Source organism: Neodiprion pinetum, chromosome 1 (genome assembly GCF_021155775.2).
Source record: "Neodiprion pinetum isolate iyNeoPine1 chromosome 1, iyNeoPine1.2, whole genome shotgun sequence".
Taxonomy (NCBI): Eukaryota; Metazoa; Arthropoda; class Insecta; order Hymenoptera; family Diprionidae; genus Neodiprion; species Neodiprion pinetum.
Window position 1 is genome coordinate 33433235 of NC_060232.1, and position 13845 is coordinate 33447079.

At 42.6% G+C, this 13845-nt stretch overlaps 2 protein-coding genes across 2 annotated transcripts in view; one reads left to right on the top strand and one right to left on the bottom strand.

The window, feature by feature from the left end:
• The window catches only part of LOC124224827 (trypsin-1-like), a 96710-nt gene that overhangs the window by 6729 nt on the left and 76136 nt on the right, over positions 1–13845 (bottom strand). The window lies entirely within an intron of this gene.
• Positions 7308–13845, top strand: part of LOC124210627 (uncharacterized) — a 107900-nt gene continuing 101362 nt past the window's right edge. The window contains exon 1 of the mRNA XM_046608785.2: positions 7308–8335. Coding sequence (XP_046464741.1) covers positions 8209–8335 — 127 coding nt within the window. The 5' untranslated portion in view covers positions 7308–8208. The remainder of the gene's footprint in view (positions 8336–13845) is intronic.

Consider the following 13845-nt stretch of genomic DNA (forward strand, 5'->3'; position numbering starts at 1 on the left):
ATTATTTAACAAGTGTCCAGTCTCAGCTGATTTACGGACGCCGGTGAAATGACGAATCTTGAAGATGTTGTACGTATCGCATAATGAATATTTAGATACGGGAAGTGTCGCACACGTGTAACGACACCTACACCAAACCAACCGCACTGTCGGATAATCGTTGTAAAATAACTTGCGCGCGGATGCGATGCCGGCTGCAGAGTTGGATGCTGCACGGTATCGCGGCGTCAACACGCCAGAGACGTCCATAAATTCGCAAAGAGTTACGACGTATTTTCTGACCAATTTGAAGCGATAAATCTCGGCCCACCGACATCGCGGTCCATCCCCCCTTCCTCCCGTAATACCAGAGTGGGCCCTAATGTTGCCTAATTTATCTGTTCGAGCGAAGAATTCCACACCCGCAGAGCTACGCAGGATTGCAAGATGTTTTTTCGGGGCCTTAGGTCTCGCCGAGACTCTGGATAGCTCGAAATTGCTCGTTTCAGGAATCTTTGTACATCGTCGTGGTGGTTTTTCTGCCAGATCAGTAAAACGCCGTAAATTCCAGATTTCAATCGTTCGGATTTTGAGGAGGTTGGACTGACGCTGAAATAACAACGACGAGCATTGGGTGCTAAAAAAGGCCGTGAAAAATCGCTCGCTCTCAGTACCGATAAATCAAAGATCCGCGCTATTGTCAATCCGTATCAAAATACCGATCGCGCTGTTCGCCAGCTCCCAAGCAACCCGATTCCCTGGTCAAAGTTCATCGATCCGCAAGCTCTCGGTGATTTTTCGAACCCATTATTTTCGCGCACGGTTTTGCAGGGCCACGCTCGTGGGTCTCGATTCCGCAAATTCTTCGGCATCAGCGGCCCGATTTGTCCGCCGACAAAGACCCGGGTGGCCCGGTATCGGGTTGCCGGAGAAAGGAAGGATCCAAAGATCACCGAGTCCCGATCCTGTCTCCTCGAGGAATCCATCGACGGCATCGAACGATTCGCATCACGCATCGCGGACTCGCTGAGATTGCTCGCGAGTATATTTGGAGAAAAACGCTGGGCAATTTAACTCGTTCACTGACAAAAAGGTTCCAGTGGGACCCGCTTCGTCCTCCTGAGCCAGTTCGGCCAGTTGGGTAATCGCTTGTGTCCCGTTACAACCTGCGACGTCATGATCTTCAAGTCGGAATCAGCCACCGAGACTTGCGGGAATTTTATTTTATTTTTTAAATATTTCTGAAACGTTGGGCAATTTCACCGAGTCTCATTGTTGGTCCGTGGTCGGATCCTCGGAAGATTACGTGCGACTTTTTACCACGGCGTTGCCCATCGGCTGGCATTGCGTAGAACGCGTAGCCGATATTATTCTACTTTTAAAATTAATCGTCGTAGCTCTGACATTCCTACGAAATGAAAGGCGGTCGTTTCTATTTGAATCGAGTGCGGTCATTGGTTACACAAGAAAACTGCAAAAGCCGGAATTTTTTGCTGGATAAATATTAATTATCCTCTAGTCGCGGGAAGAAATGTGCCGAGAAAGTGTTGTAAAAAATCAGGAGCACGTATCTGTATTTTGGGAAATCGAGAACCGGATTGACGAGTGCAGGTAATTCAGTTCTGGCCTCGCGAAATAGGAATGCTTGAATATTATATCTCGAGCTGCGAGGGCATCTCGTAACGTGTGAAAAATTTCAAACCGTTATTATATCTTGCCGAATTTAATTAGTTGCAGCGGCGATGAAAGTTTGCTTAAAAAAAAAAATGACATTATGGTGTAATTATAAAATCTTAATAAAAATCTGTAAAAATCACATGCCAAATGACGCCTCGCAAACTGGAATCGTAAAATCTTAACTCTCGTCGAAATCAGCACCGAAAATTCTGCTAGCATTCCACCGGGGGGTTAATTTTTCATCAAGTGGAGGCCTCGTCGTCCCGTTAGTCGACATCCTTAATTGGGCGGAGAACATTTTTCGAAACAACGTGACGTTATAGTATTTATTTTTTCCTCCGGTCTACATAAATCAGACAAGGGTCTTACAATTAACCGTATGTTTTCGGTACACCCCATCATCGGCGGTTGATTAGAAAGCAACGTTGCAGATGAAATCGGCGAGCTGGTTAGCGGAGAAATCAATCAATATATAAGCAGGCGGTGATTAATGGTGGTTAGAAGTTAATCTCTGCTATTTTCCTTGTGATTCATCAAAACCTTTGCGCTATCCTGTATGTACGTACGAGGGAACAGTTAGACTCTGCACAGAAAACTTTCACCTCCAACACTGCGACGCGTTTGTGCGAGTACATGTAGTATCATAAGTTTAAGTCTTCCTCGTTGCATGTTATTGTAGGTTACATGTATCACGGAGTCGCGTTATTCGTACCCTGAGAGAATTGAACGATCAGAGAGATCGGCACTGCGCTATTAATTTCGATAGAATTTCTTTCACTTTGTTTCCAGTTGAACCGACCCCGTCACATGATTGATCGATTTGTAGGCGTCTGAAAAAACCAAGTTGTTATAATAATTGATGTAACGCCTGGGGGGTCCCTAATTGCGGGGAGTTTCGGTGGATTTATTTCACCACGTGCATTTCCTTATTAGAAATGGCGATTTAAAAGCTTATAAAAATTAGCGGTAAATATTACGTTGGTAATGCTCCTCTTCCGGAAGTTAATCGCGTTGAATATTATTTCTTTGAATTATTATAGGTGATAAAAAACGTTTTACCGTAACCCGGGACGTACGATTTACAGATTGTTCCGAAGATCTGATGCAGTTGGAAGGAAAGCGCGAGTAATTACGCGGCTCTGGGCAAGACCTCAGAATTCAACGTAGGTTCATATGGTGCACCGTGAAAGCGACACGTACAACATATAATAACGAATCCGGTGTCAAGGAACCGTTTGGGCTAGTTGTACGTCTGTGAGATCATTTAGCTCATGGCAATTTTGCCTCGAACTAAAACCTGACTCGGTGCTCTTCTAGAAAGTAAAGTTCCCATGGTGAGAGCACTGCCTCCAGGATCAGGTCTTCAAAATAAGAGTAGGATATAAAATAAGAGAGAGAGAAAAAAAGCATAATTGAAAGAACGAAATTGAAGAAGGTATATATCTCCAACAACCTACAGTTACGCGAGATTGGTTCACAGAATCCAGAAGCAGCCTATCCCCGAAAGGAGAAATTTACTAAGCTGTTCGCTCGATTCTCTATTTTTAACGTAAGCTTTCAAAAATGAAAGTCTTCGTAAACGATTATAACCAGATCACGTACAGTCCACCTATGTTGTAATCGAGTTACTTGATAGATTTACTAAACAATCGTTACAAATTTGGCAAAACGAGATCATCGAATGAAGTATATTATATTTCGAGAGGCAGAATTCTACTAGAAATCGTTGAGAAATTCGAAAACATCGTGCATTTTAGAGAACGTTTGTACAAAAATAGTACAAAATTTTTCTTCATTCATAACGTAGAAAGTTTCGTCTTGAAGAGTCGCTTTTAAATTGTCGGTAACGAGCGAATTAAAATGATCATCAGGAAACCTGAATTCCGTTAGATTGAAACGACTTTTTCCACGTTAGAGATTTTTTTTTTATATTTCACTTTAATAACGTTGACTAATTCTGAATAAAAAACCTACGACGATTTTGCAAATAAATTTTTTGCCATCGTAAAATTTCAGCTCTGCTTTTCGTAACCCACCGACGAGCGTTTATCGTTAGCTGACGTTTAAAAAACAGAGCGAAAAAAGAAAAGAAACGTAAAATTTGGAAGCGGCAGGGTGCAATGACTGGGATAATTGAGCGAGTAAATAGCGGATGATGCAATGATGTATTATAATGGCGGCGCAAAGGCAACGGCAACAACAAAAGCGACGCCAATGCCTGAATGTGTTGGATGTAACGTGGCTTCTGCGCGTAACGGGTCTTGATGCACGCTTCGCTGCTCGCGCACCAATTCGAAACCCATCGCTTCCTGTAACTCCAGCTTTTTGCCGAAGACAAGGCCTAATTAAATACCGGGACGGGTTGGGCTTAATAAGGTGTACCTCTCCTTGTCTCCCTGCAAAGATCCTGGATCTCGGTCCCGTGGTAGCGATGCATCGATTAATCAAGTCCGAAAACATTTAATTAATTAAATCAATCAAATTAAATCGTATTTTATTGAAACGGTGCATTAGAAACTAAAATTTCGTAAATTTCAGTGTGCAGTCTTAATAGCGAAAAAGTTTTTTGATCGTTTATAGTTTCTTTGAAAGTATTTTTCAATGTCAGGTAAAAGTATGAATTTATTTTTCACTTATTACGTCAAATAGGTACTTACAATTAGCAAGTATAAACTATGATAATAATCGATACTTTAATCACACAAATTGATATCGTATTGCGTCGTTCATGGGAATAAAAAACAAGAACCGATTGTTAGGAAAAATAAGCGAGCCGGTCGATTAATCGAGTTTGAAAAATAATCGGTTTTCGATTACATCGGTTATTTTCGGTCATGTTTAACTAGGAGTCTGCATCGCGAAGGTGGATGGACCCGTGACGCATCACGGTGGCCCCGCGGATTCAGAGCTGGCGATCTTTCGCCCGCGAGCTGGGACGCGGAAAATAAACGAAACGCAAGGAATAAACGAATCGAGCTGGCATCGGGATACTGCAGCTGGCATTTGCAGTACGAAGGCTATGATTAAGCGCTCGCTTTTCGGCCAACCCGTGACTCGAGGCAGTGTTTCACCTCCGCAGGAATGATTGCCGCTGCATTCCCGAATTTTAAGAGGGAAAAATAAGCAATAGTTACGCTTGCGGGCGGCAGCGATGCATCACTTTCAAATTGCGAACACGCCAGCTTACTAAGAACAGCTTCGGGACCCAAAAATCAGTGTCGCCTTCCATTTCTCGAGATACCGATCGATCACAAGTGGGTTTCAGACGCGATTACTTCAATTATCCGTGATTCTGTTTTTTTAGAGAATTTGAACCTCACGAAACATTGTATGTTCATATTACTTAATCCAAAAGTTGGCTTTACAAATTTTCTCGATTTTACTCTTTTTCAATTATCGTATTGCTGATGCTGATTAGTCGGCGATATTTTTTTACAACCAGGTTGAAAATTAATCGAGGGATGAGACTGGGGTTAAAATTCAATCTCGTATACGCGTCTCGCCAATTGGGAGCTCATTAGGACGCCGGCTGTTGACGTGCTTGTATTTTTACATAACCAGTTGAGTTTAGTCGCAAAATTAAGGATACATCAACTGCCTTCGAATATTCAAATTAGATGGTAAACTGCGATGTTCGTTATAACCAGAGATGGAATACGAATTAGGAGTCCGCGTTTTTCTCGACCCTGCAGTCACAACGAAAGCCTGCTGCTCACGTTTCGCACTTGGCTAAACCGAGCGAAGAAGAAATTCAAAATAAGGATGAATCGGCGAAAACAGATTTACCACGTGCAATTTTTGACACGAGACACACAAGAATTTATGCAGCGAAAACGATAAAACAATTAATACAACCGAATTAAACCTTGATCAATGCGAAATCTTTAAATGTCGAAAGGTGCACCAATTTCTTAACATTTTTTTCTATCCAATGCCTTTCGTAACGATGTGATCACACCGATGATTTATTACTCAGGATAACACGTGCCTTCATATTCCATTCGCTGACCGTCTTAACGGTTTTATAACGGTTTCGCCGCACTCTGCAGTAAAAACTTTCTACAATACGATGCGTCGATACGCACGCGTAACATGAGACATCGATATTCTAATCTCGATATTCGGCAAATCTCGTATATTATATATCCGAAGAGCGGTTAATTTTGCATCGTAATCAAGATGCGATCGTAAAAGTTTCAAAACGTAACCGGCAACCGAATGAGATAAAACTCGAACCTTACGAACGTAGATTAGGAATGAATTCGGTGAAGTTGCGTAAGTTGACATAAAAAATTACCCACTTAATTTCGCATCCGTCTGTCGGTCTTTCTGCCTCCAAAGACGTCCGCTCTTCTGGCTCAATTAATTCATCATTTACGTGTATACCTTGACGGTAAAATTGTGTTTTCACGATTCGACACGAATCGTCTAACACGCTACACGCGAATCGACGACCAACCGACGCACTGCGTGAATACTCAAAGCATCAAACATCCCAATTAAGGAATGATTGATGGACGAGGGCCCCGATTTTAGACGTGCTCGAATGAAAAAGGGCCGCGTCCAATCGCGACGGTGAAACGTACCGACTCATTCTCGCAGGGAATTCGTTTGCTGAAAAGGAAAGTGGAATCAAGTGTGTAGGAGTCGATACTCTCGAGTTATTCTGGATATAGACGACATACGCGAGCAGCGTCTATGCAATGTTTTCGTTGTTCGTATTCAAACATATCGTAAAAAGTCGTCTGCCGGAAAATAATTTAGCGCTTCAAGAGCGTCATTTTTAATTGTAAAAATCAATTCTTACCATATTTATCAGCGTGTATCAAAACAATATGTTCCCTCGAGTCAACGAAATAAAGGTCAGTTGCTTTTCTGGAATCTTCTGCGCTTCGATTATACGCGACGAATATTTCCTGAAGCATAAAACGGTCAGCCGGTATCTTGTTTTTAGCACCGTGCTGTTTATTATCCATTCTAATAGATTCAACGTATACCGAAACTGTTTTCGGGAATACCAAACTTGACACCTTCGACCATTTGCCTGACTTTTGTTACGAAGTAAAGACTCAACCTCGTACCAACGCATTCGTGAAATGAATTTTGGTTTTATTATTTACGATTTCAATTACTTGTTACTGGTACCAAAAGTGAGTTCCAAATTTACCGTTTCTTTTTTTCATACTTCGTGTCGACTGTCGGTTAGAAATTAGACCTACCTACACTGATAATTTTCGCTAAATTATGACAAAATCCCTAAGGTTTGATATAACGTTAACATCAAAGTGAATTTGAACGTCGCGGCGTCGTATGAAACTAGCTAGCAAGATTTTGATGAAGAAAAAAATTACATTTTTTTACTATTATTAAAATATAGGAAAAATCGGGTGACTTAGGTACGAGTAATGTTACAAGCATCGACAGCACGTTGCGTTTTTGGCATCACGCGTAAATCGGCGAGCTTCGAAGGCGAATCTCGGGCCTACACGTGGGGATGCGGTGTCCCATGAATGAAGTCCCCTACCATAGGTTCATACGCGAGAGGATCCCGTCTTTCCGCGCGGGAAACGAAAGGTGGATTTCCGTTAAAGTTCCGAAACGTGCCGCCAGGTGTCGGCCCGATGGCCGCTCGTTGAAACACCTGACGCGGCCAGTGCCGCATGGGCTTGTGCGCTAGACACTTCTTTTACTCAATACACTAGACACGGATCATAACATAACATAGTCGACGTAAATACGGGCCGGCGAGCATCGACGAAACTTCTCGACACTCGACCAATGAACGATGAAAAGGCTCCGTTGAACGAAAGCGGTATTATCGTCAGCCTCGATGCTTCGTATTTAACGTTATATTTTTCTAATACCCGAGCTGAGGCACACGCGTTGTGTGTCGTAGCTGCGTAGTCCGAGACTCCCATCGGGAGTAAACACGGCATAAATTAAATTCCAAGGTGGTTCGGAGTGGAAACAGCAGTGCCGTACGATTGTAATCGCCTCGTCTACCCGCGGCGATTACCGCATCCGTAAAAGCTTGTTTAATTTTTTCGCGCGCATATCCATGCATCCTCGCTCCTTGAGGGAGGTTTAAAGTTTAAAGGGACAGTGCGCGGTCCGCGTTTAAACCGCGGAATCCCGACTCACCGGGGGAAAGGAAGAGGAATTAAAACAAAGTGACTGTAGTTTGAACGTGCATTTTTATAACATCGTAAAAGTGTAAAAGTGAAAACTTTGCCGGATCGTTATCCACATGCGCTTCTTTCGATCGTTTTATACACCGTAAAAAGACGAGGCGTCAGCCGACTCTCGACCTCCTAGGAATGCTTAGCGGTACGTGTCGAGTATTCCCGGCATAATCGTGACGAAAATACCCAGTCAGCGAATGCACGAGACGATAAGTAACTAAAACGATTTTTTAATCGCGGTAGAAATCCAAGAAAAACGAAGAGAATTAAGCTCGGCTCGATAATGTAAAGCTCGACGGGATGCTTTTACCAAGGTTAAAATGAATACCGTAATTACGTGAGTGCTTATCAGTGTTCGTCGACGATCAAGATGCTGGCGCTTCGATTGATCCTGATCTCCGTGACGTCTCTCCTTGTTTACTCCGAGGATTCGACCACCTCCATTCCGAACGACCTTCCGGCTCTGCTGACGGTAGCTTCGCATCGTGACGATACAGGTCAGTGTCCTATTACAACTTCACCCAGGCTTGTGCGACTTGTTCTGCAGGTGGACATCGTCGTTTCGCACACTTCGTTCCGACTCCCATTCGACTCTCGGCTCAACTAACCATAAAGTTTCACAAGTTACGGGAATTTTCTCCTACATACCTGCCTGCGTATGCGAACAAGGATCGTCGCCGAGCTTTTATCGGCTTGTTCGCACGACGGTTATGGACAAATAAATTTCCCCCGAATGTCCCAACTGGCTTTCCTAACTCCTGCAGGTTACGCTCTCGGCAATCGAAATTTGTAAGCCACTTTTATCTAGCGGCGATCTTCTGAATTATAAATTTTCACAAAGTGTCTGCGTTGTCGCGTACACGTACATGGATTACGCGTTTATTGTCGTTCGTGTATTACTATGTAAGGAAATAATCTTACACGTGCTATTCGATAATCCCAAATAATTGTCAAATGAATATTTAATTCTGAGGAAAAATGCGTCACGCCAAATTAATTTCCCTGCGTCATTTCTGGGAAAGTAATAAATATCAGCGATGTTTTAATAGCTCTTCTACCATGCCTGTCACGATAAGAAGTAGAAATGATAGGCAAAAAAATGAACGCAAAGTAAAAACGATCGATTAATTAAAATTGCCCTCGTGTGCCAAATAAATTTTGCACAGGCACAGGTGACTCTGATGGCCGCGATTCCGCGCGAGACGGGCGTATGACATTAATGGAATACAGCATTCGCGAAGTTTAATGTTTAAGGACGTTGATTGTTTTGAGCTCGCCATATGGAGAGTCGCTCGAGTAATGACGCCATTAATTCATAATTTTGTTGACACTATGCGGGGGGTTTGGCAGCTGTCGTTGGCATATTTTAATCTTCGTTGAAACGCATTATTGTATAATTCATTCTTCTGCCTGTTATATATAAATACGTTACATAAATACAGACGAGGAGCTTTTCTACAAATCGTCTAACAACCAATCGCGACGCCGTTACTCGAATTACTTAACTTCATAACGAGCAAACAATTAGTGTCTGATTAAATTCAAGTCAACAGCTGAAAAAAATATCGAGAAATATTTCATAATACAGGCGATATTATCGATGGTCAATGTCAGAAACGACTCTGTGCACGAAAAGGGTGAATCGTGTAAATTCTCGACGAATCACGCCGATAAAAATGTAATATTCCAGTTACAGCGTCTATCTTAACGAGTATGAACAATCGTGGAAGCGAGTAGGTTTGTCGTCCATGCGTAGGCTAACCTGGATATGATGAAAAGTTTTACCACGAACAGAACTCATCATCATAAATAGAGTATAATTTATGCGCAATTGCGTAGATTCGTGCTGCAGAGTCTCGACTGTATAACGAGCGAAGGATTCGCTGGCTGGCGGAGAATATAAATGCGGGAAAATAACGTCTCATTGCTTTTTGTGCAAGTGATTCGCGGTAGAAATTTTTTTAGAAAAAAACTCGAGAAACGTAAGAATCGAGAACCGACCGATTATTCCGAAGTCAATAATTTATAATAACGTATTTCGGATCGACCTCACACACCGTGGCCTGTGCAGCTTTCTCTTTACACATAAAAAACGACCCACACGCGAGTCTCCGGCCTCACCGGGTTACCCGAGGATAATTTCCATGTTAAAACCATTGCAACGGTACCTGGGCTCGGGTTCTGGGTGCGATTTTTGTGTTTATTTAAAGCCGCAAGTCGTAACACAAACCCAGAATCGCCAAGAGCGAGGCCGGCACTCGGTACTGCAATAAGAATAAGAAGGACAGGAATAAGAGTAAAAGAGTTGAAAGGAAAGAGGCTGTCGACCGAAATTCAGAGAGACGCGCCTCCCTACGGAGTGCAAAGCGTAAACTGTTAAACAGACAAAACGTCATGCACACTTCGCGGAGAAGGGTATGTGGCCCCAATATGTAATCGGTCGTTAAATATATTTCGTATTGTCACTCCGAAACGCTCTCTCGCATTAACGTCCGGCTCGATTCTGCACCGTTCTGTTTTATTTCGATGTTTCCTGCTGCACTTTTTTTTTTTTTACCTCTGAGTGCTCCGAAATTCCAGATTCGTCGTCGTTCGCATGCCTTCGACGACTCAAAATTTTTGTTATTATATACAAAAAAAGAAAAATTAATTGTTCCAGTTGCGAACAGACGTGCAGAGCAGTCGGTTACGCAACGATTAGAAACGAGTCTGTAATTTTTTTATTCACTTCGGGATGTTTTTCTTCCTTGCAAATTCGTTCCTCATTGGTAGATTCTACGGAAATTAGCATTGAAAATGTTAAGTCTTAATATCGCTTTAGCAGCGTGTTGCCGTGCATCTAACAGCCGATTAGAGGTGAATGTGTGTCGCGCATAATGTTTTGAATACACGATGGCATTATCTAGTCGTGGGTGATTATGTGCCCCATGCAGCGCTGTAGAAAGTTTAACACCCAACGGCTACAAGCAGTGAGTTGGCAAATAATTTTTACCAACGATTATTTGGCGTTGACGCAAGGATTGGAGGAATTATTTTCGAGAAGAATGTACGATATTGGGGATATAACCTTTAAAGTGAAACATGGGGTCTTTTATCCTCGCGTGATTTCTTCTTGTGTGTATATTTTGTGAACAAGAAGGCGAAGGAATTTTTTATCGTCCAAATTATCACCTAAGCAAGATTTGAATCGCAAACACGCGTGACATTTAATGTATTTGGTGAAGGTACACCGGCGGGTTGGCGAATAAAAATTGTTGCGAAAAGTTTTACGATCTAGATGAGTTGATAAGCGTTGTTAAGACGTTAAACCTGCAACCTGTAGTCAAAGTGAGGAATTAAAAACTTTCGGCACTATCAACGTGCAAATTAGAATCCATGCGTGGGGCGTTTATTGCTCCATTAAACCGGGGATGGATCGCTGATTGCGTGCCTGTTCGAAAAATGTCATTTCAAAGGATGAAATGCGATCTTGTGAAAGGAATTTATCAGTAGCTTTCGATTATATTATACACCATATGACGCGAAAAGTTTCAGTTGGCGAATAAAAATTCTTTATCAAGAATCAAGTAGCGTCGATGTGGGTAATGACGGGAGACACGCTGCTGGTAATTAATTTTGAGAAAAATTTACGATGCGGGTGATTTAATAACCGTTGTAAAGTCGCTAATGCACGCTGTATCAACCTGTCAACAAGATATAACAAGAGCTTTCGGTTTCCGAAGATGCAGATAAGAAACCGCATGTCTAAAGACGCTGATCGCTCTGGAACATTCAGCCTTGGGTCGATCGCTGCGGCGCATCTCTTCGAAAATTTTTTTTAAAACTCAGCCACTGCGGCTCCTCATTTGAACGCGCAGATGCACTTAATACCTAATTCATCTAAGCAAGGTACAGAAAAGCGATAAAATTGCAGCAGTGACTTGCGGCAAAGACATTCGTACAAGCCACCGGCAAATCTGCCTTTTTTCTTCACACCGTCGTTAGGCGAACAATTATATGATTTTATGACTCTACTTGGAACGAGACAAGGTCTTGCTGAGGCACGCTTATGCGTATAATGAACACACTTGGGTGAAAAATTTTCATAACCAGAAAAACTGGCTGTAATCATTATTTTCTCGTTGTTAAACAGGAATTTAAATCACCATTGTCCATTATGGTTGCGTAAAAGTTGCCTTGCCGTGAATTATTTTCGATCCTCGTACATATTCATAATGCAATAATACATTTCGATCAATATATCTCCGAAAATGCAGGATAAATTGATTCCTCATAAATCGCTAATCGTTTCGATCGATAAATTCGCGGTAATCGAATCGTTCGATCGACGCTCAGGCGTTCAATTTTCTTCAATTTTCCGTTGAACAATGTCCGATCAAAATGACGAAGCACGCCTCGCGTACGCACGGAGTGTTTAGAATAATTAGAACTCGCTTGTCAATCAATCTCACGATCATCCTTTGCTCGGATCTCTTCTGGTCTCCAGGAGCTGCCAGCTCACGCACTTGTCAAGATTATTTGCATGCGTTTAGAAATGCGGAAGTGCGTGCAACCGACGCGAAGCTTCGCGCCTCCGAGAACTCACCCATTATACGCTATCGGGGATCCCGCAATAAGTATTCACTTGTAACAATTCCTCCGTGAATTAACGCCGCGCTTTCTATCGTCAAATAATTAAGATACCCAGACTCTCGCCACGTCGTCAACCACTCAACGCGAGCCTAAATTGCCGTCCCAAATTGCATTTTCCACAGAGTTCTTGACTGTACTCGTCAAATTCACGTAATTAAACACAGTTCAGGGCTTTCGAGGCGGTGAAAAAAACCTCGCTGACTAATGGAGGAATTATTTACCCGAATTTGATGAGGATAATGCAGTGTGCAATTTGCCAAATTTGCGCTTAACATCTGTGACGAACTTGAATTTGTCGGGGATGAGGAATTGCAGGATTATAGTTTCGGACGTTTTTGAAATCTGGATTTATTTTCCGTCGTAAATTTCATGGACAAAGTTGTACGTGCCTTGCTAATTGGAAAAACTGCAGATCTGGACGATAATCTGTTTGAAGGCTCGAAAACAGGTCTCGTTTTATTTTGGCCGTCCGATGCGAGGGAAACTCAAACCCGCGAGGATGCAGAAAGTGAAAAATAGCGGATCGTTGCCTCGCAGCAAGGTTGCTGGACGTTGATTGGATGGATGGCTGCTCGACCGCGAATTCCCAAGGAAGCAGAGCCAAGTTCATTTGGAACTGGTGGTGTGTGTAGAAACATAACGAGACGTTGAATTTACGATTCTCAAACGTTATTTATCATCCTGATATAGCGTAATCGCGTAATGACTCACGCGATTTTTCCAAATTTGGCTTCGCACCTCCGTCGCGGAAGAGTTAAAACTCCGTCACTCCTTTCACAGCTGCTTAACGACTCTGCTGTTATCGTCATAGATCAAACCAACGGCCTCGATAATTCGCGATCACTTTTTTCAGTCCGCCTTAACAGGGAACCGTTACAACAAAGTGCTTACAGCACATTGGGAAGATTTTTTTCGAACGTATCTCTCGATCCCGGTCACGGTTTTGTTGAAAATCGATTTGTATCCAGATGCCGCAACGCGATCGGTTGCATCGTGACACAATCATAGCGTCGGATCGTTGACCAGATCGGTTGAAACCCGTTACAGGCAATTTGGCATTCGTCCAAAATTAATTAAATCCAGTAATAGCTGCTTCTTGTTCTCTGCTTTGAATACGTTAACAGTGAATGTGCTTTTTCTGGGGAAAATTACGACCTGCTCATGGTGAATAAATAGCGAGGGAAAAGACGTGGAATTATTCAAAAGACAAGATCAGAACGGAGAGACATGGCGATAGAGAAATGACGGATAGCGGCGTTCACCACAGACGAGCTTGCGTGCGATAAAATATAATTACGGTAGAGATTCAATTTAGATTAAAAGGAGAGATCGTTTATTGGACAAGAGAGTTGCTGCATCGCGATTGCGGCATGCG